General features: G+C 33.3%; 1 protein-coding gene across 4 annotated transcripts in view; it reads right to left on the bottom strand.

The window, feature by feature from the left end:
* Nucleotides 1-24,680, bottom strand: part of kek5 (leucine-rich repeat, immunoglobulin-like domain-containing kekkon 5 protein) — an 884,967-nt gene that overhangs the window by 26,393 nt on the left and 833,894 nt on the right. For 3 of the 4 annotated variants that reach the window (XM_089596542.1, XM_089596541.1, XM_089596543.1), the window contains one exon: nucleotides 3,135-3,610. The exons of the other annotated variant lie outside the window; for it this stretch is intronic. In XM_089596542.1, the coding sequence (XP_089452668.1) occupies nucleotides 3,135-3,610 (476 nt within the window). The remainder of the gene's footprint in view (nucleotides 1-3,134; nucleotides 3,611-24,680) is intronic. 4 annotated transcript variants of the gene reach the window in all.

Raw genomic sequence — 24,680 nt, 5'->3', positions numbered from 1 at the left:
ATGAAGAGCTGGGTTTAGGTAGCTTGACAGTTACCCTCAAAATCTCTGTGTACGGAGACCGTGATGGAGGAAGGTACGCCGCTGACCAACGAATATCTCGTCTTCAGTTTGTTCTTCGAATAACCAACCGCTCATAGTTAGTCGGAAAAGTGGACTTGGAGAATACCTTCTCTGTGGGTATGCCGTTTGGATGCCCACTGAGAAAAAAGCCGTCGTGGCTGCCCGTGCTCCTCAGGGCTCTCTTCCCCGGCTTTTATTTGTTGTTAAAAATTCTCTGACGGCACCAGGCTGGATGGTGGAACGGCCACAATACTCTGAATATTTGGAGCAGGTTGTGCTCCGGCTAAACACGTCCCCTGGTACCACGCCGGAGACGTTATCGGTTACTAAATTTTTTGATTCGTGGCACTCATCAATCCTCAAGGCTCAGGTGGAAAGGAGACCTAGGTTACTTGCTCATTAGAGGAGAGCGTCATCGGTAACCCCGATATACCCAGCTGCACAACTAACATCTTCATTCTCGATGCAGTCTGATCAGTCTGATGTACTGCCGGTAGACAACTGCAGAATTTTTAGAGATGCTCTGGGCTATTATAACCACGTTTTATTTTATTCTGTTGCAGGTAGCTTCGATTTTATGTCGATGCCACTTAGCGGATTCTACTGAACTAACGTGAAAAACTGGGGTATTTTTTCAAAACTTTGAGCTTATTTATTGCTATTGTTATTATTTTTTTCAAAATAAAAACTATACTCTAACCATCTAGGAAGTGTCAAGAATCTGTATGAAAAATTTTAGCTAGATCGGTTGAGTAGTTTTCGTGGTTAGCGATTACAACGATTTTAGCGACTTTGCTTTATATATTAGTAACATAAGATATGTGGTGGGCGAAATATTATTCTAACAAAAAATTTAACAATAACACGCCCACTTACATTACACACATTCTGCAAAAATTTTTAAGTAATACCGTTAATTTATATATATCATTATCTCAGACTGGCCTCGTATCCATGTCGCACCAAAAAAAAAAAATGAAAAGTTGTAAACGTTTTTACCCACCTGGAGATTTGAACAGTATGGAATATGTATTTATAGAATAAGTATGCAATAAAATGTTACCAAGATACATTCAGTTAGTTGGAAAAAACCGTTTTTCAGAATTTTCAATACAGATTCAGAAATGATTGGTACAATACCATAATTCAGAAATTAAAACAGTTGTTGTTAATCTTATCATCTTATAAAATTATAGGATTTTTTTCCTGATTAGTTTTTTTAAAACATATGCATTTTACAAACATGAAAGACTAAACTTTTTTGTTCCTGATGATCTAAATAACTAACAATACATTTTGGCTGTAAAATTAAAAATAATTTCAATTTATTATTTGCAGAAACTTAACGATTGAGGAGGTCAAATTACATAAAATGTGTTTGAAAGAGGCTGTGAAAATTACTAGTTCTTAAAGTATTTTAAGAAGAAGCAATTAAAAATTAATTTTGAAAAGAAAAAGTACCTATACGCTAAGGCTGCGTATACATGGAGTCTTGAACTTCCAGGACCAGCCCATATGCCCGTATAAGTGCGAGAAAGAGAGTAATAAGTATGTTCTTGCCTCTCACTCGCACTCACACGGGCTTATAGCTGGTCCTAGAAGTTCAAGACTCCATGTATACGCAGCCTTACTCAAGCTCAAGATCAACAGCGAAGAATCGTGGATGATTGTCAGAAAGAATCAGGGATGGGGTACATTTTTTCCCATTAGAGTACGTAAAATTGACAAGTTGAAACGAAGAGCAATTCTAACTTCCAACAGTTTTGAAAAATTATAACTAAATGGTATTTAGTTAACTTTATGTTCTTAAAGGCTAACACGACCCTGCTGCAGAAGAGTTTTCACGAGACTAAAATAATGATAAAAAATAATCAAAAATAATTAAAAATGTTCATAAGACAAGTATTTTCATTATCACTACTAGAGTCATTTACAATTAAGTTTGAAATTTATGACTTCTGAAAATAAGACGTGACCATACGGACGGCCTACATATCTTACCAATACTATGATTTGTTATCGAAAAATTATCGAAATTCATTGTGATAAAATTCACTCTATAATTTTTCTAAAAACCCTTTTACTTAAAAGTATTCGGTTAAAAATGATGTGTGAAACAGTACAAAATATATAAATATTGATAGAATTAGCACAATTCAAACCTTTATTGTAAATCATACGACTGAAGACGCACTAAGGAAATCATTTCACAAGTGACTTCAGCAATTTAAATATATATAATGTGGTATCAATTATACGCATTGTAGAAGTATTTGTAAACTCATTAATTTATGTACAACAAAATAAGTTCATTATAAGTTCTTCCATTACGTTAAAAATTTCAAATTATTGATTTAATTGTTTGTAATATTTTTTCATTATTTATTTAAAATTAACTGATTCTTATAAATACACATGTAAAATACTTTTCCCCATTTTTCGACATAAAAAACCGATTAAATTATTTTTTGGGTCGTATACCAAATTATTGAGTTATCAAGGCAGGCTTATTGTGAATAAAAAAAAAATATTTAAATAACAAACAATAAAAATTATGATCTTGGTAGCTTCGTATTGTTTCACACCTTATTAGTTTTAACTGAATACATTGGAATACATTTTTGTTTTTTCATTTATTGATGTATTTGGCCTTTAGGATCATCAAAACTTTAGCCAAACTCGGGTTAAATATTTCTAAATTAAGAACTCAATGATGGGATTTTCTAACTGCCCATGATTGGCTAAAATTTGACCAAACATGAACTTTCACTAAAGTTTAGCAAAACTTGGATATTTTTTTTTAGGGTTGCGTATGAAACGATATATTTATCAGTTTCAGAAAGTTTCGCTAAGCTTACTGCAATATACTTTGTCCATGTGTATGCATAATTTTGGCTTTCGCATAAATAAAAGTGGTTATGGAGTCTTAATCAACCCCGTTAATTTTTATAACAAGTCAACGAGAAAAATAATATTGGTAATTACCAAATAGAAAGGTGGGGAAAACTAGAGGAGAACAAGTGGGGGTTGTTGAAGTAAGGAAAAATCTATACATTAAGCGTAGAAATCCATACCTCGGTACCATCTTCACCCTCGTCCTCGTAAACTGGCCCGTTGGGGTCGTTGCTGTTATTGATCTTTTTATTGGGCTTCGGTGGTGGCCTTGGCGGTACTTTTCTCATAAGTATACCACTCTGGCTGGGCGTCTGCTGCTTTTCTGTTACATCTTTTTCTTCATCCTGTGCTTGTTTATGTTGCTTCGGGGTTTTGTCGGCTACCTTGAGAAGCCATTCCGGAATGCCCTCTGGCACCAAGAGATTGACCAGTTGCTGCTTATGTGAAGCTGGAGGCGCTCGGGGCAGAGTAAGTTTAACTCTTGCTCCAGATGGTGAAGAGATACTGGAGGACGAGCTGTCCGGGGTGGCAGGCAGCGGCCGGTTACGCATCGACAGCCTGGGCTCTGGCGTCGTCCGTAGGTTTAACGAGGCAACTGAGCAGCCGTTGGCAGTTTTCCGCTCCCCGAGATTGTCGTACACTGGTTCGGCCAAGTCTGCATAAGTGGATGCACCAGCGTCAAAAAAATTTGTATCTGTTACTAATTATTTTTATTAGCAATCCTACTCACATAAATGTCGTACTATAATGTATTAATAGGTTCAAAGAAGAAGTTTTTTGGGGTCTTCAAGTCGATGAGTAACTTTATTTAAATAATTGTCTAATTAAAATGTTATTTCACATGAGAATGAAAATACAAACAATGTCGTTGTTAAAAGATTACGAAAACATTGGCAATATTGTATAGTTTGAGCGAAAAAAATTAGTTACGACTTGATCACCAAAACGAAAAACTCCATGGGTGCATTACTTAGTCAAGCTTCTTTAATAAAGTATACAAAGTGACAAGTCACTTTGTAGAGTATCTCAAGTATAAGCTGTCAAATACTAGCAACAAAATAGTCACATTTAATAAAGTTGGTGGGTGATTCAATACTAAGAAGGTTGACTACCTTAAGCAGCAACAGTTACTTTTTAACTAAAATCTGTGGAGAGCTTCAAAAATGAATAAAAAAATATGCAAAGTTTCAACAACTCTGGGTGCTTATAAAATGAGAAATTAATGAAACAAATTTTATGAACTGTATATACATTCTTATGGGAGATAGTCAAAAGGTGCATGTAAAAAAAGTTATTTATGAATAATCTGAAGGGTAAATACAACTCAATATTAAATATTAAAGTATGGGATATGCGCACTTATTTCTAATCTAAAAAGGTACAAAGTCAGACCTCCTTCTCGTACCCCCCAAAGGTAGTCAACCACCTTAAAGCTAGTAAAGTGATAATCTACTGTTTTTATAATAAGAATTTTTGGCCTCAAGCTCTGCCACCTGTAGCGCTGCTTCAGAAGAGACATCATGGTGTCTAAAAAATATATATATAGGCATAGTGTGGACCGACTGCAGACTTAACAGTGACTGTCATGTCATTTTTAACATGTGCATAAGTCGAGGCTGATCAGCATTCAGTCATAAGGTATATGACTGGATCTGTTCACATATATTTTCAATACAAGAATGGTAGATATGTATTTGTATATGTAAATATGCATTTCAGACGCAGTGGTGGCTCTTCAGCAGCATAGCTGTAGGTGGCAGAGTTTGGGGCCAAACATTCCCATACATGCACCATCAACTATGTTTTTAGATAATGGGTGGAGCCAGTTGGTATGCTCAGTTCCGATGCACTAAAGAGCCTCTGGTTTACAATAAAAAGTAGATCTGTATCATAAATGTTTTTCAAGCGCCATGCTTGAAAAACATTTATGATACAGATCTACTTTATTTTCTGAAATACTCTAGGGCCATTGGCTAGAAGCTCTTCTATTTAGCGCTCTCTTAAATAAGCTTGCCAACAATCCAGCCCCATAGGAAAAAACGACACTGCAAATCTAAGTGCATTATTTTAACGCACTGAAGTGTCTAAATCCATGCAACACTTTTAACGAAATTAAAAAGTATTGAAATAACACATTTGAGATGTGTGTATACTAATGAATTATGCACTAAAAATGTGTAAAATTATATAGGCAAAATTGCGTAAGAAATAGGTAAAACGTACGCTTAAGCGCATTGAAATAACGCACTGAGATTTGCTGTATGTAGCAAGTAACAATTTTTCGCTGGAATATTTTCGATGGTAGCAAATAAATATATTTTCGTGCAATTCATTATATCTTACTGATTTAATTTTCTTTTTCATCTTATATGTCATTATACATAAAAATAAATAAAAATGGATATACAAAATTCGAAAAAGTTAAAAGTAAAGAAAAAACCCTTAAAGCAGAAATATGATAATTTTTTTAATGTTTATACGAATAGTAAAATGGTAACCATTCTGATTCTTACAAAAAGTCATGTACAACGAACACGAAATCCCAAGAATTTATTGATTGTAAATAATAATGAAGAACTAGCAAGATGAGATATGTAGACAAAAGCAAATTTATATTGAATGTAACTTTTTTTTACAGGAAGCGGTTCTTTACCAAATTTTTGTTATGTACTTGACATTGTCAAAAATAAGGCTACAATTAGTCCAATGCAAGAAAAGACAGGCTTGACAAGCTATACTTATACATAGAACTACAAATACTATACTAAGTAATAAAGTAAAATGAATGCGCCACGTGATCACGTAAATATTGTCAAAGATGTGGAGAAAGCATTCTTAAACCCTTCAGGGTATATGTGTACTGTTTCAGACCATAAGTGGTAAACTAGTGCCTGATATTGTGAACAGTTACATACCACTTCTGAACTGAGATTAGCATAAAATAGCGTTTAAGTGATAAGACTGTAAGAATATGTGAGATAATTAGAAAACAAGCATCACGGAAAAAAAGGAAAAAAAATGTATGGCTGTCCATTTTGAATAGTGTTTAGATATGTTATTAAAAAATTTAAAAGTACAGATTTCTTTTATGCAATCAAACCAAGTATACTCAAAACATTTAACAAAACATGTATCCAAAAGAGTCAGTAATGTTAAACTCACTTTTTATAGTATTTTATGTTATTGAAAAATGCATTCTTTAATAAATATTTAAGAGAAAGAATAAGTTTAATGGTATGGTTCCACTTATGGTGTACGACGGCTTGATGCAAACACTACTTTAAAATCAGTAAAAACCGTATGAATAACAACAGTGACAGCAAGTTCACTTAAATATTTTACGATTCGGATGAATAATAAAAGTTTTTGTGCCATGAGATCAAAGTAAAAAAAATCTTGCCTAAAGTGCGGGGTTTGTGTATGTTTGGGCCCAAGGTCCGCAAAGTCGTCCTATGTACTCGTAAGCACACTTTACGTCCAGAAGACAGGAAAGTACTTTTCCGAGGGCGTAAAATGATTTAAGGACGTAAAGTGAGACTCGAGAGCGCAAAGACTTAGCACCCATGGTAAGAAAATATAACTTTTACAAATTGATCATGCACTAATCAAAATGTTTTTGTTATTCAAAAAACTATAAAAAATGATATTGATACTTTGTATAATGTTATATTGCTATACTGCATTCTCAAAAAATAGATATTAAAACAGGGTTATGATACATTATAATTAGAAAATTAACCTTAAGGATAGAGGATTTCTTTACACGCTGCTTATTTGAAATTGTTATAAAGTAGCTTATGAGCGCTGCTTTTTACAGTGCGCCCAAAACTTTCCAAAAATAAGCGTAGAGCATCAAAGCATGAGTAGAAGTAGACCATTTACGAGTAAGGCATGAAACACAAGGATTAAACAACGATTACTTTTTCAAACAATTAATATACTGAATGTCTGGATAAATGTACATCTTAACGTCTTTCCAGTTCTGAGCGAGAGTATAGCATGTTCATTTATATTAAATCAGAGTTAAGAGTATTTTAAAAATTATGCTAACCTTATGTATGGAATGAGAGATGTAATACAAAATTCAGAATTTACAAAACTATTTTAAATATATATATAAATATATATATATATATAAATTAAAAGTTAAACTATATATATACATATATAACAGTTTTGTGAATTTCGAATTTTGTATATTGTATTTGTATAATATATTTGTATATTAAAAGTTAAGTGATACGTATATATATATATATGTATGTAAAATTTAGCTTTGAATAGAGGCAAACAGTTTTGTTTGCTAGCTTATACAAAAATTTTATTAAAAATACTTACGCATAATCATTATTTATACCATAGTAGTATTAATGGTTTGAACTACTGAAATCTCATGAGAAATTGTAGAAACTTTGTTGTTTTAAAAAAAAAAGATAAATTACTTAGTTTAATTAAATTTATTAATTATGTTTTCGTTCAAAAAAAGTTTACAACTACTATTCAAGTGTAATGACTCTTTCTTCTTTTACATTAGTTTGTACCAATAAGGACCTTTCCTCCAATTATTTTATACTTTATTACATTCGATTTTTATCACATTATTTTAGTACGAAACCAGTAGTTATCGTACCTGATGGCGTATGTTGCAAAAGCAAGAACAGGCCCGAGATACCCGTATGGTATGACCCGAGAGACTCTTTTTACTTGCCCTGGTTGTATGCGGACTCTATTATTCCTGCTGAAGACGCAGTAAACGTACAAAGATATAAAAACTCTAAAGTAGGAGAAGAGAATTTACCACACTTATAATAAAAAGAATACATCAAATAGTAGTTTTTATCATTGATACACATCTCCTTCAGAGTGATTTCGTGGCCCAAGAGTGATTGTGAAGCCTTCGTGATCTTCATAGATGAATGAGTACCAGTATCAAACGCCAACTTTTTCTACTCTAAGTGTTTTCATTCAGCATTTGAATGTTTACTATCCCTTTGGTAGGAAAACAAAAGTCAAAATTTTTAGCCATACGGAAATAGAAAAAAATTATAATGATTTTAATGATAATTAAACTTTGACAAATTAAATAGTACGAATTTCGTCTGGTTTTTAAGCACAATCCTTTTTTGACATAATTGTAACAGTTCACCAGTACATAGCTGATCTCTGCTGACGATCAACTACATGGATGTGTGAGAATTATACCTGACTATAGAGTAAGAGCCCGTGATGACTCAGTCAGCTAGGTCGTGCGTTAGCACGTGGGAGACCACGGTTCGATTCCTGGCCAGTGCGACTTTTTCGAGCAAGTACTTCTGTGAATATTTACATGTAATTTTTTACTACGCAATGATGTTCGTGGAAGGGATGGGCGACCTTTACGCAGCAAAAATGCCTATTTTTCCCCTAACCTTTATCAGTAATGGGAGGCCTACCATTCCCATCCCTCTTCCCTTCCTTCTTCCAAGTGATCAGTGCCCAGACAAGTGACCTTAACAAGAGCCAGACGTATAGCACTATAATGAAAAAAAAGACAATAGAGTAAGTCGTACTTCATATTCTCATTTAAAATGTTGCTAGATCAGTATGACTTGTCTTTTATGGATGTACTAGTAGTAGGATAGAATTAGCAGAAAAGCAAGGTTAGTTTTGGGAAATTGCTATTAGCGCGAAGAAGATCATGATGGTAGTTACTCGGTTTCTGAACAAATCTAAATAGTTTTAGACTCCAAATTGTGTCAGTTAACGGCCCAAAAAATGGTAAATGTGGTCAAAAATGGTTTCTCGCGTCTAGAAAAAAACTGTAGAGTCAGACAAAAAAGGTGTATCGTTGAAAAAGATGCGCAATTTCAAGACGAAGAAAATGAGCTTTAGGGAAATAAAATTGGCCTAGCCATTTCTTGTGCCCCTTAACATCCATAGTAAATTTCGAAAAGATCAGTGTTAAACTTTTTGCAAACCACTGCAAGAAGCAAAAAAAGGTCCCTCCTTAAAAAAGTTGGACGTGGCTGATTTTTTAACATATTGCCATTTTTCAAACGGCATTGTACTCGTCGAGAGTTATTCTATAACCTACTAAGACGTTGTTCCGTTCGACATTCCGAAAGTACGCGAAAAATCGATGTCAAACAACGGCTATTTTTCGTGGATGCGGTGGCACGGGGAGCCACCGCCGTAGGCCATACCCTGTCTCCGCATCATAGCTCCAGAGTCTGTGAACGGCTCGCCGCGCCACTGCATCCACAAAAAATAGCTGCTTTGTAACATCAATTTTTTGCGTACTTCCAGAATGTCGATTGGAACGACGAGGTTATAGAATAACTCTCGTCAAGTACAATGCCATTTAAAAAATGTCAATATGTTGAAAAACCAGCCACGTCCAAATTTTTTTGCAGAGGGGACATTTTTTTACTTCTTACAGCGATTTGCAAAAAGTTTACAATGAATCTTCTTGAAATTAAGTGTGGATGTTAAGGGGTACAAGATCTACCTTATATTTAATTTTCAAGTCTTAATATTCAAACAAACGTGAGTTATAAATAAAAAAAAAAAACGGTCCAAAATAGCACTTTTTGGCAAATTGCGAAAAAACGGCTGGGCCAATTTGATTCTCCTGAAGCTCATTTTCTTCGTCTTAAAATTGCGCATCTTTTTTAACGCCACAACTTTTTTGTCTAACTCTCTAATTTTTTTCTAGACGCGATAAACCATTTTTGACTACATTTTTTACTACATTTACCATTTTTTTGGGCCGTTATCTGACATAATTTAGAGTCTAGAACTATTTAAATTTATTTGAAAACCGATTAACTACTGCCACGATTTTTTTCGCACTAATAGCAATTTAATTTTTCAAAAAGCTAATCCTATCCTACTATAGTGGCCCCCCGTCTCGGCTTCATCCAAGACTCCCTGAATAGAACACCGTAGTGTGTTGCCACGTAATGTTAAACGTTTTCAGTTAAAAATTTAACATCTATTCTTGACACTTCTCAGAAGAAGAAACGTCTTATTAAAAATATTCATGTTTAGAAACCATGCAGTTAATTGGCCATTACCATTGTCCATTACCAGAGCAACAAAATCCTGTAGCTAAACCTATACATTTTTTACCACCACAGAAAGTAAGAATACATATTATCCTACCTATTGAAAAGTACGGAAAATATAAGTGATTACTGTCATCAGGGTTTTAATGAAAAAGCTGATCTCTCGGGTAATGAATTTTTTATTTGTTGATTTTGACGCTGCTGTTTTAATCTCGATAAATGTTCTGCATCAGTTTCCTGATAGCTAAAATTGTAAGGCGATTTTTTGGTAAACTTTGTTAAGTTGTAACGTATTTATTGGCAAAGTAGTTCAACGTCCAATGGCCCCAAAAAGGACCAGTGAGCTAAACTCTTTCTTGGCTAAAGTTTTCAGTAAACGTGACTGCCTGCATATCTCAGGGTGATCTTCTCTAGCTTGCTGTTGTAACACCAGACTAATCGGGAGGAAAACTACAACTTCTGAAGCGTTAGAGATAGTTGTAGAACTCTTTCCCAACGTCTCGTGGTATTATGCCGAAGACGTTGGTGTCTAAAGCACCTTCTTTTTTTGCAGACTCAGTCGTTTTGGTGATTTAAGGTAGGGAGATCGGTTCGTGATGCTTACCCGTTGGAGACTGTTCCATTTGCTATCTTTATTGTTCCTTCATAGCTGTTAGGCTCTCCTAGCACAGACCTTGGAGAAGATCGGTGGTTTCTGGTTGAATGCTTAGATTCCAGATGATAATATAGAATCGTCAGTCACCAGGGTTCCCAGCTTTGCGACGAACAACTCTGATCGTGACGATAACTGACTTGGTTTAGTAGTGGTCAGTTTTAAATAGTCTTTTAGTCAATGAATCGTTGCCGGAAATAGTAGTAAAAATATATTTGTTGGCAAAGTAGTTTAACCTTAGATGGCCCTTAAAAGAACTGATGAGATTGATATTCAAGTAGGGAACGTAAATACTTGTAATGGCCATGAAAAGGGTCAGTGATAAAACTTTCAGCTATTTCTTATTATTATTCCTGATGATAGAGAGCTGGCTGCGGGTACCTTGACTTTTACCCTCCAAGTCTGTGTACGGAGACCGTGCTGGGTGAACATACGCCGCTGACCAAAGAGTATCTCGTCTTTGGATCATTTCCCGGGTAACTAACTGCTCATCTTTAGTCGGAAAAGTGGCCCTGGATAATACCTTCTCTGTGGGTATGCTGTTAGGACAATCACTGAGAAGGAGGCCGTTGTGGCTGCCCAAACTCATCAGAATTTTTTTCCCTGACTTGCTGTTGTAGCAAAATCTGCTTTGATAGCCCCAGGACAGTTAGAAGGATGGCCATGAAATCCAAAAATGCTAGAGCAGATAGTGCTCTGGATAGATACCTCTCCTGGTGTTACGCCAGAGACGTTAGCATTTAGAACACGTTTTTTTGGGGTACACGTCAATCTTGGTTGTTCAGGGATGAGTTTGACGTAAGTTGCTTGCCCCTTAGAGAACAGTGTTGTCGGTAGCTGGGATATCCAGTTGCACAGCTCTATGCTTTATGCGCTGCTGATGATCGACTGTGTTATTCGGTAATTTGCTCGGTGATATAATAGCCAGGCTTACTTTATTCTGTTGCAGGTAGTTTCAGCAAGATCGGTTGAGTAGTTTTTCAGGTTAGAGATAACAATGGTTTTAACGACTTTACTTAATACACTAGTAATGTGATTCTCGTATTTACATGTATTCTACAAGACTGATACGGTAGCCAAAATCGATGCGCGTCGTCTACTAAAAAAATTGGTACCCTCCTTAATTAAACTACAGTAGGCAGTCTTTTTTCCCGTTGTCAGCAGCTTACTCGCGGCTAGGGCGAATTGGCCGTGATCTTCGCTGACATATCAAAAAAGTATTAATACTTAAAGTAAGAAAGAGTTAAAACTTTAAATCATATTAAAATTAAAATATCGATGCTTTTACTAATGTATCAAATGTTATAAAAGTATCATATTATAACTATTTCCTAATTACATTAATTCTTTTTCTTTTAAGATATTTTTATAATATTAAACTAATTTTTATATATTTATGAATAATTATTTATTAGTTTGTATTTAATATAAACTTTTATGACTTAAAACTAAATTGGTGTTTGTATTAGTATTTTAATTTCTAGAACTCTTTTTCGCTTCTTGTCATATCAGGAACATTTTTGTTTTCAATTTTTTTGCTCTAACCGAACGGTGTGCGAGTCTTTCATGCGGGCCCCTTGTAAAGTTTTTCTTAGACGACTTGGTCATCCATTTTACTGGGTTCTATTTACAGGGCGCAGCAGTTGTCTCAAGCACACCCCAACTATTATCAAGTTGAATGAAAGGTATTTTCCAATAAACCATCTGAACTCGTCGTACTGACTTTTTTTACAACCGACAGTGACTTTTACCCAATAAGCTGCCCAGGCATTCGTTATTCTTTAAAAAAAAGCCCCTGAAGGTCCAGACATCACCAGAAAAATCGACTATTAGGGGTAAGTGTACCTATCACCCTGCTCTGCCGTATTACCGTGGATTTTGAAAAACTGACAATTACTTGCTCAATATGAGGAATTTTTGATGTAAAAAAATTTTTCAATTTTAATAATTAAAAAAGACAAAAATATAGATACAGTCAAACATCAACATTTGTGTATTTATTTAGGACGTAATTATTTTACACGGTATTTAGTACAATGTGCTCATTAACTGACTGAGCACGTATTTCTGCGGTGAGCGTACGTAAACATAACCCTATACTTACCGACCGCAAGACAGTTCACGCGCAAATAATTTGTACATTAACACGTAGTGTCTAGTACTAGTACCCTACGTTACAAAGATAAAGAAAAGTAAAAAGGGCAAGAAAGGTAAGAAATCGATCGAAACAAAGAAAACAAAAAGTGTTATTCTCTTGAGGCATTAAAATTAGCTTTAAAAAGCATCCATTCTTGAAAATCTATTGCTGAGTGCTCAAAAGTCTATAAGATACCCAAATCTTTTTTACGGAATAAGAAAACAAAACGATATGTAAGCGACAAGCCTGGACCTTAGACAATTTTAACTGAAGGGGAAGAAAAAGAGATTACTAAATGGATATTTAAAAGCCGTGAAAGAGGTATTTTAGTCACCAAGAACCAACTTTTTAAGAGGGTTAAAGTTAAGTATGTGTGAAGAGATGCAAAGAGAAAATCTATTTACAAAGAACAAGCCAGGACGTTACTGGTTCGAAGGTTTTATGAGAAGACATTCTGAAATCTCTCAAAAGATAATAGAAAAATTATCTCTGAATCGAGCTAAGGTTTCTGAGTTTGCTATACGTAAATGGTTTTCAGATATTTATAATGACCGAGCTTCAGAAAATTTATTGGAAATAGATGCTTCTAGGGTTTTTAATTGCGATAAAACTGGTTAACAATTTATTTAAGTCATGGTAATAGTCATTTGGTAATTTCTCTACTGTTGGAGGGCTACTCTTAAATCCTCAAACATATCATGTATTCACTCCAAAAGGATATACGAATGTATGTCGTACTGTAAATAACAATAGGAAAGAAAGCATTACTACTTTAGTGACAGCTAGTGCAGTAGGTACTCTGGCACTTTCGTTTGATATTCATATTTAAAGGATATTTAAAGGATTGTCATTGCCAGATAACGCAGCTGTTATGGCTCCGCCAAATTTTTTATTTGGATTTTCAGAGACAGGTTAAATGACGGCAAAGGTTTTTTATGAATTTATAGCTAATATATTTTAACCGAGGCTTGAGGCTAAGAAGATAAAGCAACCTGTCATTTTATTTTTGGATGGGCACGTGTCCCACATGACTCTGCATCTTAGCAAATTTTGTTTTGAGAAACAAATTATTGTGATTGCATTGCCACCCAATGCCACGCATCTGATTCAGCCGTTGGATGTTGGTTTCTTTAGACCAATAAAAGTACAGCGGCAGAAACAGTATCTTGAGTATCGTAAAAGTTCTATATCTGTTGGAATTCACAAAAATCAATTTGCCACAATTTTGGATAAAACTTTAAAATTACTCACTTACTAAATCTTAAAAAAATATTAAGTAATAGTTTCTAAAAATGTGGACTGCTTCCTTATAATTGCAATAACATAGGTTTTAGCAAAGTTTTTTTTTTTAAATACGACAACTTTCAATATCAATACTCCACAATTACATAAGACTGATGATTTAATTGTCAAATAGATACTTCTGAAACTGATGTTAACAGTGAACAGGTAAGATTGTTATTGTAATATGAGTACATATCACAGAATAATATTTTTCTTAACACTTGAACCAATTACATAGATATCTAATACTTCTACTGTACTGGAAATTCCAGATGATCAGACAATGCTGAATAAAAATTCATTAGAAACTTCAAATAAACATTTCATGAATCAAAATTTATGTTCAAACAATTGTTCGAAGGTAATGCTTACTTTGTTTTTATTTGACTCAATACAGCGATAAATATTTATCAGTATTTTACATATCCAGGTTACTCAAAATATGTGTCCTTCAAATTCAAGTAATGTAGCAGGCAATCAACATGAGGAAACAAGAGAGGAGAATATCTGTAATGATGTGAATCACTCTGATGAAACAATGTAAAATGTATGATAATGTAAATATATGTACGATTGTTTCATGATTTTTTAAATTTAAATAATAAAATATTTCAGAAAAATCCAAAAAATGTGAATAGTTCAAGTGATTCCATAACTATTGAATTTGTAGATATTGATCCAAGTGAGCTACTCCATGGACTGAGTGCTATTGTAACTGTGATACCCACAAATAGTAGTAATATTTCAGATTTTAGAATAACCAAATATACTCCAAGTGAATTAAATGAATCCCTTATGCCAAATGCCTACGAGAACATTAAAGATGACTGTGATAAAAGTGTATGTGATACCGTTAGAAACACTAAAAGTACTAGTATCAATTCCAAAAATAAGGGTGGCATAATGTTTCAAAATTCTAATTATTGTGATTTACAAAGCGGTGTACCAAAGCAAAAGCTTTTTACAGATTTAGCAGGAAAAGTTGATGTTACTGAAAATTCGCTTGATCTATCTACAAAGAAAAGAGAAGTGATCGAAGAACTTATATCTTCCCGTCAAGTGCAATGTCAAGAAAAAAAAGAAATAGAGACTCGTAAACCATTAGTAAATAAATGGCCAAATATAAGTATTAATAAAAATGCGTATGTTCCTTGTAGTACTTGTAGAACTCGAAAATTTCTGGCTTACCCAAATAGTGATATATTAACGACTAAAAAAATGGTAAAAAATCTGGAAAAATTAAAACTCTTCCAGTAATCACTAGTACTTAATGGTAAATATTGTCACAAAAAAAGAAGATGAGAAACGCTTAAAAATCGAATGGGCAACGGTAAAAAGAAAAACAAAACTTGAAAAGAATGAAATCACAAAAAAGCAAAAAGCAACCAAGAAATTGGATAAAGAACTAACAAAATTGTCCAGAGAACAGAAAAGGATTGAAATAGAAAGAGAAAAAGCTTTGAAAATACAGTAAAAAATTTCTATGTTGGAGCAAAGCAAAAGTTCTATGGAAAATTAATTACGAAAAACAAAAAACAAAATTGACATGAAAAATTTCAAGGGCAAATCAAACAAGAGAGTATTAAAGAGTTAAATAATTTTGTCCTCAATAAATAAGCGTGTACAAAAAAAGTAATATTTTTCAACAACAATAAATAAGTCATGCAAAAAATGTAGGTAAAATTTGCATTTTTTTACACTCTGCAAATACAATTTTCTTTACCCACGGTAATAAGGGCACGGTGATTGGAATTTCTGCGATAATACGTACATGATAATATTTACACAACCATGGCAATACCAGCATACCGTTTTTATTTGTTTTAAAAATATTCTATTGCAGTTTTGGAATTATAAAAATTTTTTAAATATTTTAAAAAAACTTATGTATGATTTAAAAAAATAATCTTTCAAAAACTTTTATTATTTAATTTTTTATGAAACGTTCAAGTTTAAATTTTTAGTGCGTGCCACGGTACTAGGTAAACTTACCCCTAGTTGAAAAATCGAAAGCCCGAAAAAAAAATATCTCGAAATTTTTTGACAGGATTCGAACCCACGACCCCTCAAGTATATCCGGCTAGGAGGCTAGCATGCTTATCACTAAGCCATCAAAGCTCTTAACTTAAAACTAAACAAGCAAATTAATAGTTCTTAAGTAATTTGTACGATGTGAATTCTTTCAAGATATGGAATTATCGTATATCAACTATGACTAAGTCATAATTTTTTTACTAATAATTAAGTTAAAAATGAAAATTGCCATTATTCTTTAGGCCTAATCTAAAATTTTCTTTCTAAAATATAGATATTAATTTTTGGTTTGAAAAGATGTACTAAAATACCTGAATCACTTAAATTACTTTTTAACCAAAATTCTAGAAACTTCAATTAGTTTTGCTTTTCAACATTTTTTCACAACACTTTATCGCACGTAAATTACCAGAACTCTTACGGTGTATAAACAATCTATCTTACGGTAAGAAATATCGGTATCTCATAATCCGAAAGAAGCTTTAATTACCAGTTGTATAGTTAACGAGGTTAAACTACTTTCGTGGGAGGTAGGCTGTAATCTTTTAGTTACTCTGTGTAAAAGAAAATTGTACTAACCTACCCAAAAAATCGGCTCTTTTGATTACGAAAAATGCATTTACGTTTATTACGTCAGAGTTAGACAAAACATCATTAAAATCTTTTGAAAAACATTGAACTATACACTTTAAGACATCTATTTTCCTAAAGTTAAATCCTTCTTTCGATAAAATTATGTTATGAAATTTTGAAAACATCAATTATAATGACATTACGTTAAGGTGATTCTTTCATAAAATGAATACGAACAGAATTACATAAAACCTTAAGGAATCATTAATTAAGTTAGAATACACTACCCCTTAAAATTTTAGAGTAGGCTGACGAATGTTATTGCAAGAAAATGAAACAAAAAAGTAAATTCTAAACATGTGCTTTTATGGCAACGAAGCATATCTTTACTGATAGTTGTAGCCTAGTTATTTATTTACTGAATATAATTAAGGACGTTCGGTAGTGATTGAATTTTCCAACGAATTTTTCTGAAATTTTGACCAGACGTTTTTATTGTTGTTACAATAAACTAGTCAAAATTTAAAGAGGTTCCTCTGTTTCGTTTTCGAGATATTGAATTTCAAAGTTAAGGCATTTTAACACGGTCGCTTATGGGAGAACTGACTAAATCACAGTTTTAAGCAAATTGGGCCAGTGAATTTGGCCAATTTTTTTATATGTTACAGATAATGTTATTAATTTGATGTATACCAAGTTTTGCGACGATCGTCTGATTCGTTTATAAATAAAAAATTAAATAAAAGCTCGACCGAAACGCAACGGCAACGTCGCAAGTGGCGGGAAATTCAAAATGTTCCAGGATGTTGATCAGTAAATATCTCAATATTTTTGTAGATATTTATGCATTCACGCATAAAATACAAGCTTACGTGTGTGCGTGAGTGTATGTACAGAACGCCCACCCCTTCCCATAAAAAACAATAAATGTTAATAACACGCTATTTTTTTTTTTTTTAATTTCAAATTTATTATTTCTTCTTAAGATACAATTTTTTTGCACATTACAAAATCACATGCTCATAGTTTGAATCACTCATCTTAGGCTTTGGGCATTCTTACGAATGAAATCTACAAATAGAAATACAATTGTTACAAGTCTTTCTAATTACTCATTTATTCATTTTCACTACACTTTTATAATAAATCAGTAACAAATACTTACAGCTTTATCACAAAAACATTGATACACGAACGCTGTCGTAACCGACGCAGCACGCAGCAGACGAGCAGACAGTGTAGAGTGTGCAGAGACACCTGATGCGTGTACATGAACACTCACACATTTAAGACCCGTACGACGTTGCCAAATCTTCATTCATCGCTGGTTTCCCCTCACCGCGCAAATGTTTCCCCCCGCTAACACTACCGAACGTCCTTAAGTGAAAAACTGACATAATAAAGCTTACGTCATACTAAACATACTGCCATCTCGAAGTATATATTATGTTCATGCACTAAATCAAAAGGTATTAAAAGAAACGCAGACAAAATTTTTTGTTTCCTACGTTGAAAGCATAGGTGAGCATCTACAGCTGGTATTTTGAGGTTACGCACAAATTTTTAATAATCATTTCTACGAACTTTTATATCGGACATCATGATTTCACATTTTAAATCAGTACTTAATTTGACTCAGTAAACAATATTTACGAATAATCGTTTGAAATTCAACGCATTGGGGATTTTTTGATTATGATGTTTGAAAATACTATTTTTCATTTATTTTTTTAAAGTATCATTTATATGTGGTCGGCTAGTATACTATCAGTACTCTACAGAATTTGGTTATTTTTTATAACGCCAGCAAGTGAGCGATGCTTGTAAGAGATCTACTGCTGATATTTTTCATAATTTTTTTTTCTGAAGTTAACTTCTCAAAGGGTAAATCGAAGTCTACTTTTACAAAAAATAGTCGATATATCTTCAGTCAATCAGATATAAATTTGGGACAGTCAAACTACTTTAACCTTAAGTATAAAATCTTTTAGTTTGCTGAATGTTCAGCTATAATAACTACACTTTGGATACACGAGTTACTTCCAACGCGCTTCGCGCATTCTTTGTTATTAACACTGTTTTTGTAATAACATTAATACTTTACAGTTAAATAAGTCAATGACTTTTTAGATAAAAGTGATGTTATAAACGCACATAATGAGTTAAATAATGTTTTAGTTTTACAAAAACTTATTCATAAAATTTGTGTTGACACATCTGAAATTGTGAAAAATACAAAAACTATTGAGTTTATATTAAATACAAAATTTACATAACAAAGAATCAAATACAATAAGAACTCAATGACAGATTTAATGAACATAAAACCAGCTGTGAAAACAAAAATTTTTAAGGCTGGTACTGATCAAACAATGCTCCTCAAAGCAATTGACACTGGAGGATTAGACGGTTTGACATTCCTATGAGGGAAAAGTGTGAACAATAAGCCACAAATTACCACCAACAAAAGAATTATCCAAAATATTTTTATAAAAAGCTAGATAAAAGAAGATAGTATATATATTGTTTGTTATAAATGCTGTAGAACAGTAAATAAATTCTGTAGAGCAATGAATAAATGCTTCTAAAAAAGCTAATTATATTCGATTAGTTATTATTTAATAACTACATCATTTTATTTTCAGTTTATTAAAATTATTTTTCAATTACTAGTATACAGAATGTACCATTATTCATGTTCACGTATGCTGTATATTTAAATGGCGCGCCATCTTATTGATGCACTGTTGCAACTTTTATGGCACATGCGCACTCACAATACCTGTCGTACCTGAACAAAAAAATTCTCACGTTCGACGTTTTCCTTGCTATTTTCTCAAAATTTAACGTGTTAATCCATACTTTTTTTAAAGATTCTTTAATCTCTTAATTTCAGAGCTAGTCAGCATGTTATTCGAAATCGCCCAAGCCTCCTTAAAAAACGCTTTAAAAAAATGATAATTTTGGTTTTGCTGTATTGTTGCACCTAAGTGAGTTATTATATCTGTGATGAATAGAATTAGAAGCCATCGTTAAAATCATAATTTAAGTTTAGTTTGAATAAAAAATAGTTCTTACAAACTTACGTCAATGCAAAACAAATTTAGACACTATAGAGCTCAGAATCTGGAGTTATGGAAGATTCTAAAAAAGAAGAAATTAATATTTAGCCGAATATACAGTAATATCGTAACGTAACACTTATTATCAACTTATAATATGTATCTAGATTAAATATTTTTCTTATGTGTAAATCTACGTAAAGATTGTTCATAAAATGAACTAAATATTCAATTCTGCAAAATATATAGAAACATGTGACTGTATGTATACCTGATTAGTGTTTTGGTGTGAAATTCAAATTGAATCCGATAGAAATTCTTTCAAATTAATTATATGATTGTCGAACATAATTATATATGTATATCACAAGTAAATCAACTATGTAACGGTCGCAATTTTCTGGCCGTGGATTCTATCGAAAAATAGATCTCTCGGGCTTTCACTCGGGATATTTTTAGGGGGCTAGACATATCTCTATGATACTCTGTCAAAAATATAACAACTCTGGAAGAGACTTTCTGGTAACATTACCCTGTTGACCATAGTCATTCCAAAACGACCTCTTAAATTCTGGGGGAATATACGCGAGAGACGATCGACAGAATTGGTGGTGTATCGAAACCCAGTTTATCCAAGCGAGCTAGGAGCCATTACCGCAGGTTTGGCGTTGCCCGTGGACCGTTCTGCCTTTATAATATTATATTCTACTCTTACTCGAGGTGGTGCACCGTTTGCGGTAGCGTTTAACTCAGTATTCTGCGAGGCCCGTAATACGTTGGAACTTGATTCTTACCACCCCTCGCCCATGCGCATGATAAGTTTAAACTCATCAAGAACTGCGAGAAGCTTTCAGATAAATTTTCATACCTACGTACATCTCAATAAGTTAAGGTACGCATTTGTTCGATTTGTATGCAGTTTCAATCCGGGCGTTGGGTCGAGGTTTTGTATGTAATTGTTGGGATATCAATTTGAGTACACAAAAATAAAGAAAAGAACAAGAAAAAAATTTGTGCTATCGTTATTTAATTGTCTTACCTATTGTCTAGTTACATTACACGTACGTGCAATAAAAATAATACAACTACCTATAGACATGGCTGATCTATACAGCTTTACTTTACAGACATAGGACGAAAGTTGAGGTCAAACCTCTTTAATCAATTTTTTGGTACTATCTTATAACATCAACTTTGTTTTAAAATATTATTGCATGAAAAGTGAAACTTATGAGAAATTTATTCAATAAAGCACATAAATAATGAAATACTTCTTATAATTATGAGGATGTATTTTTGAAATTTTAGATCTTTTTTTTGGAAAAATTTATTTGACAATTTGAATAATCTTTATTTCATTTAGTTATATATTATTATACAGCCTTAAACAACGGAAATTGTTATATTTTTTTTGTATGTATTAGTAAATCTGGATTTGAAACTGTCTGATTACATTAAGTTTAAAATAAACAGATTATGATTTACCAACAGTTAAAAATTAAAAAGACAGTTTCTACGCGTTATTTTGATTGAATTCCATAATTTTCTATTTGTGTGTTAATGATTCACTAATCACTGCTTGTTTAGAATTTTTGTAATTTCGGTGTACGGTAAGTATATTACGCCACAAGGGATAAAAAGAGGGTGGTAAATACGCAGATTGTGGCAAAATACTTTTTTATATGCAGAGAATGCGAGTTCTTACCTAGGAAAAATGTTGCGATTTCATCCCAGAAATCAGCAAAGAACGTTATTGGGTTATAATAACCTAAGAACCCAAGAACGTCGTCTTTCGGCGGGGGTGTGGTAATAGTTATTTACGTAACAAGTGCAGAAAAGACGATTTCCCGCACGAGTAGTGATTGACTCACACGAGTGCCGGAGTTGACGGGAACGAGTACCAGTTGAGCACACGAGTGCGTAGCACGAGTGTGATCGCAAGGTACGAGTTACCGTCACCGGTCACGAGTGCGAGTCTATCACACGAGTGCGGGAAATCGTCCCGCACGAGTTGCGTACAAGTTTTTTCGCAATGTGTGAGGAAAATAGGTAAAAAATAGGTTTGAATTTTGATTTCCAGTGTGTAGCAAAGTTTTTTCTGGTGTGTGGCAAAACCTTATCCACATACCTTTTCCGCACAGTGTGCGGCAAAAACCTTTGCCGCACACTTTTTCCACACACTGTGCGACAAAAACCTTTGCCACACACCTTTTCCGCACACTGTGCGGAAAAACCTTTGCCGCGCACCTTTGTCGCACACTATGTGGGAAAATCGATTTTCCACTCTAATACCAGTGCGGAAAAAATCAATTTTCCGCACACTATTGCGAAAAAAATTTTTCACCACACACCAGACAATAAATAACACTTGCTGCACATCAAAAATATTTTTCGTACTCTTTTCATAAAATCAGTGTGGGAAATTCAATTTTCCGCACTAAAAATAATGTGGCAATACTCATCAGCTACACACTGTTTCAAAAAAATTCATCAACATTCATTTAATTTACTTTACTTTTCTAACATCACAAAAAAAATAAGTTTCTATGCTTAGAAAAATGTATTTACTTTGCACCCGAAGGGCAGAAAAGTTCCACTTTGGGCCATGACGTTAGGACAAAAAGTACTTTAGACCCTTACTTTACGCCCAATATGGAGAAAATTGATGTTTAATTTTATTCTTTAATTACTTGATTGTAAAAAAAAATTATTTCTTTATATCGTTGGCTCGGTAAAAGACAGAGCCGTCTCAGAAAATGAGTGAAAAAGGAGACAAATCAAATTTGGATTGAAAAAGCAGCCAACTCAGATTTGGGTTTAAGAAGTAGCCAACTTGGGTGTAATTTTTTTTCATCAAGTTTTGTCGTGGCAGCACTGACATTCACAATATTGGTATACCTATCCAAACAGAGATTTTTTAATCATCTAATACCTCAGAAATGGTATATTATCTCACGAGGCAGGAAAGAAGTACATTCCCGTCCACGTGTATAATGCCACTTGAGGTGAAGCCGAGGGTGGCAAATACGCGGACAGTGATGTGCTATTATTCTGCCGAGTGGTGCATACGATTTTTCTTTATACCTGGTGGGAAGCTTACGACCCAAAAAAAGTCATTTGTTGCTCAGTTTTATATAAAATTAACACGCAATCGTTCCGTCATTCATTGTGAATGCTCATGCGTTGGTTGTTCTAAGGATTCTAGGAAAATAAAGAGCAAGAGAGATAGAAAACAAAATATAGCGACTCGGGTATTGTATGGAGTAGCCGTGGATGAAGCTGAAACTAGCAGATAAATTCTGGCAGCGATATCGTAAAATGAAAATTTTTACTTATGGTACTCTTAAAACTAGACCAGATACCTTTCTAATTTAGTAAAATAATAAGGTGCCTATTTTAGTTTTAAGGGTACCCGAAGTAAAATTTGTTGTATCGCTGCTGGAATTTGTCTGCTAGTTTCAGCTTCATACACTTGTAGAAGTCGTTTAATTACATACAAAATTCAATTATATCCAAAATATATGTTAAAATCGTTTATACCAGCACTATGGGAATCATATTTATGTTATGCTCCTGTGACAGTAGTTCACTTACGTGAAAAATTTACTTGAAAACAAAACTATAGGTATGTCACCAAGTACATAAGCTCCATTCATATACTCACGGAATCGCTTTCAGTACTCAGACGTGTAGAGACTGAGTACTTAATTATTTTTAACTATTTAGTATATCACTACTCATTGGCTACAATCATTAATGTTACACTCTGCAACCTACATATCCACACTGCATGAGTATTGAGGTTATGATCCGAGTGTTTTGGTTTTCGTCAGCTGAGTATAGTACATTGTCAACTATAGCTATATACACATGAGTAGCTGACGACTGATCTAAGAAAATAGCTAGGAGACTATTTTTCCGCTTGAGAATCCAAAATCAAGCAGCGAAGGTGTTATTTTGAGGTTAGAAGGCGGAATAATAATTTATGTTGTTGTAATGAAGCAAACTATACTTGTTAAATGGTGTATTCTGCTAGTCTGCTGTGATCATAGGAGGAAGAAAAAATTTTAGCTACGTACATGAGTATACATGCAACCATAATGTACAATAAAAATAAGTCTGATAAGTACAATCAATTACCAGGACAGAATTCTGTTTAAGTGTTAACTAAACATTTTTTAAATACTTTTATTTTATTTTCAAACGTCATGTTGGATAAAATTTTTGGAAACTACAAATAATATTTTTTTTTAAACTTCAGTATAAACAGTTATTGCAATTTTTAACTTTTTTTGTATTATCAATAAATTAAACACGCTAACATACTTTGTCTAAAATGTTTGATGGCTGAAAAATCTCTGTTCGCTTAGATAGGTATACTTATAATGTAAATGTCAGTCCTGCCACAAAAAAACTTGATAAAAAAAAAATACTCTCAAGTTGGCTGCTTCTTTAACCCAAATCTGAGTTGGCTGTTTTTTCATCCCAAATTTCAGTTGGCTCCTTTTTTACTTATTTTCTGAGTCGGCCCTGTTATTTACCGTGCCCTTTATATAAAATTATATATAAAACAAAGTAGCTGTTTCTTACAATCGCTATGAAAAAATTAATTTATCTAATTTAATGCAATAATCTCATTGATAAAAGTAGTTCTCTTTACAATTTTCAGTATGTTTAGTACTTTTAATTTTTAATAGTGTAAGCTTAAAAAAAAAAAAGCCAATTTTATAATTAGTACCAAGATCCCTTATATGAAGAAAACACTATCTAAAATCTCTGTAGTTGGTTTAAAGTATAAAAGTAGGAGCTTATACTGAGCTGTAATGAAATAGTAGTCAAGAAATATTGGACACAGCGCTATCAGATAGCAATAAAATAAGTTTTTTACAATCCTGGAAAAAGTATTATAGAAAAATGTATGCATGGAATCATAATAA

The sequence above is a fragment of the Copidosoma floridanum genome, unplaced genomic scaffold, assembly GCF_036245765.1.
Source record: "Copidosoma floridanum isolate Cflo_tuat_1 unplaced genomic scaffold, Cflo_Japanese_pri ptg000030l, whole genome shotgun sequence".
Lineage (NCBI taxonomy): Eukaryota > Metazoa > Arthropoda > Insecta > Hymenoptera > Encyrtidae > Copidosoma > Copidosoma floridanum.
Note: the sequence above shows the minus strand (reverse complement) of the source record. Positions and strands in the feature narration are given on the sequence as shown.